Source organism: Schistocerca piceifrons, unplaced genomic scaffold (genome assembly GCF_021461385.2).
Source record: "Schistocerca piceifrons isolate TAMUIC-IGC-003096 unplaced genomic scaffold, iqSchPice1.1 HiC_scaffold_1578, whole genome shotgun sequence".
In the NCBI taxonomy this organism is placed as follows: Eukaryota; Metazoa; Arthropoda; class Insecta; order Orthoptera; family Acrididae; genus Schistocerca; species Schistocerca piceifrons.
This window is the reverse complement of record NW_025727432.1, coordinates 1,081,894-1,084,746: the sequence shown is the minus strand read 5'-3', so window position 1 is coordinate 1,084,746 and position 2,853 is coordinate 1,081,894. Positions and strand designations below refer to the sequence as shown.

Here is a 2,853-nt window from a genome sequence, read left to right as displayed (position 1 = left end):
TAAGAAGAGTCAGTCTTCTTGTCCATAAGTCGGCATTGTGCCTTTTGTATTTAATTCCAATGTAATTTCTGTGTTTCATCGTCAATAACACTCTAAGCGCCAAGCCCGTAAAATTTACGGGCCTGGGATCGCGCGAAAATCACCAAGCCCGTAAAATTTACGGGCCGCTACATTTAATTTCATTCAAAACACTGCAACGTTATTTCTACGGGTTTGGCCAGCGCTATACGTTTTTCAGATGTTTATTAACAAAATGCGTCCATAGATGTCACGGCAGCGCTGTAATTCATGTTAAAACTTATCTTTGCGTTCTCAGTCTGTATATCATTCAGTTGTTTGTCATCATGTTTCGGCGCGGTTTATCAGACGCAGAAATTGCGGATTTGATCAATCATAGCGACACTCTGGATAATGTAGAGAGTGATTCAGACGATTCTGAATGCAATGGTGTGTTTGAAGGTACGTATTTCCGAATTTTCCACGTAATTGTGCAGTACGCACATATCTGTTGAACATGTGTAAACGATGTATGTAGTTACACATAATGTGATATTCTCTTTAGAAGACGAGATTGATGACAGTTTGTCTTCAGATGAAGACGAGAATGATGTTGAAGGTGTTGCTTCAAATCCAGCAGCTGTGCCGTATCCGAAAGACAGTGAGTGGACTGCAGTTGACACCTACCGACCTCTGCCTGTCAACACGACACTCAGGCAGATACTAGTGGATATTGATGAGTCGAGTTCTGTACTGGATTGCAGTAAAGTGTTCCTTACTGACAGTGACGTAAATGAACTCAAGAGACAGACAAATTTGTATGCATCACAGACAATACAGAAGAAAAGAAGAGGAAATAATCTGAAGCCCCATTCAGTTTTGAGTTCGTGGAAGCCAGTGACTATAAGTGAGATGAGGCGTTTCTTGGGTATTATTTTCCACATGTGTGTTTCGAAAAAGCCCAAAATTGCGGACCATTGGAGCACTAATCCTGTTCTTAGTTGTAACTTTTGTCCCCATGTCATGAGCCGTTTGCGTTTCACTCAGATACTGTCATGCTTGCATCTTGTTGACAATTCAAATCAGAAAAAACCAGGCGAAGATGGATTTCATCCACTTTACAAAGTTTTGCCATATTATAATAATTTGAAGGAGCGATGTATCCAGGCATATCGTCCCTCAGAAAAAGTGACAATTGATGAAGGAATTTGCCCATTTCGAGGACGTGTGAGTTTCCGTGTTTACATGCAAAATAAGCCTCATAAGTATGGACTGAAAGTATATGCTGTTGCTGAAGCCAGTAGTGGCTATGTTGTAAATTTTGAAGTTTATGCTGGTAAGCATATTGTTGACAATTCTTCGTCTGCGGTTATTTTGCGATTGTTGTCTGACAGCAGCTTGCTGAACAAAGGCCACACTGTGTATTTAGATCGATTTTATTCCAGTCCAGAGCTATTTCAGCAACTGGCAGAGAAAGGCACTGGAGCTGTTGGTACTGTGAACAAATCCAGGAAAGGATTGCCTAAAGATTTAGTATCTGCTAAGCTGAAAAAGGGCGAAATGTCTTTTCGGCGTAAAGATAATGTATTGGCAATGAAGTGGAAAGATAAGAGAGATGTGTATACATTGTCTACAAGGCATCAAGCAACATTTGGTACGCATACTAAGAGAAATGGGTCTGTAGTATTGAAACCACTTCAGGTACTTGATTACAACCTCAATAAAATTGGAGTGGATATTGGAGACCAACGCCTGCAGTACAATCCGTTCCAGCACAGAACTGTGAAATGGTGGCGAAAATTATATTTCCATTTGCTGCTTATGGGAGTATCAAATGCATTTTGGCTGTACAATGCAGTGCACAGGAAGAAAATTACAATAACAGACTTTATAACAGTGCTTGCAGTTCAGCTTGTTGAAGACGACACACTTGAATTCATTCCAAGAAATGAAGGAACTGTAGGTCGGCTAACAAAGAGACATTTTTTGCAGCACATACCTGCAACTACTAAGAAGTATGCTGCTCGTGTGTGTCACGTGTGCAGTTCCAGGAGCAAGAAACAGAGTGGCAAGGCTTCTCGCAAAGAGACACGATACGAATGTGAACAGTGTGGCGTTGCACTCTGCCTGGAACCTTGCTTTAAAATTTTCCACACTAAAAAACAATATGATTCTGTGTGAAATTTATATGTAATACTGTATACTATCAGAAACATGTAATGTAGTGCCACAATTTTGGTTAAAAATAAATCACAATTGTATTCCCTTATTCGTATGACTTTTTCTAAATTCTTAAAACATCTAAGTGATTTCTATAACTGTACCTTAAAGCTGTGCATTGTAAAGTAGTTTCTTTCACTCAGAATTAAAGTAGAAATGTGCAGCTTCAAGATGGTACCAAATTTGCCACAATCCAAACAGTAGATTTGATGCAGTAATTTTTTTAATATTGGTAAAATTGCCCGGTTTCTAGGGACGGGTGCATAAAATAGGCCTGGTACAGAGAGTGATAAGAAGGTCCAAGGGATACAGTAAACATGGAGTGAAGCATCGGAATCTGTAACTAGTGTCACAGGAATGGTTCAAATCACAGACAGTAAGAAGAGTCAGTCTTCTTGTACTTAATTCTGCATTGTGAATTTTGTATTTAATTCCGATGCATTTTCTGTGTTTCATCGTCAATAAGAAGGTCCCAGGGATACATTAAACCTGAGGTGAAGCATCGGCATCTATAACTAGTGTCACAGGAATGGTTCAAAACATAGTCAGTAAGAAGAGTCAGTCTTCTTGTAGTTAAGTCGGCATTGTGCCTTTTCAATTTAATTCCGATGCAATTTCAGAGCTTCATCGTCAATA

The 2,853-nt window shown here is 39.5% G+C and overlaps 1 protein-coding gene across 1 annotated transcript; it reads left to right on the top strand.

Moving 5' to 3' along the window:
* Nucleotides 1-265: 265 nt before the first annotated feature.
* LOC124734998 (piggyBac transposable element-derived protein 4-like) lies at nt 266-2,178 on the top strand (the record flags this gene model as incomplete). Its single annotated transcript, XM_047248557.1, has 2 exons — nt 266-459; nt 563-2,178. Coding segments are annotated over 2 exons (1,810 nt in total), but the record flags the coding sequence as incomplete, so codon positions are not given.
* Between the last annotated feature and the right edge of the window lie 675 nt (nt 2,179-2,853).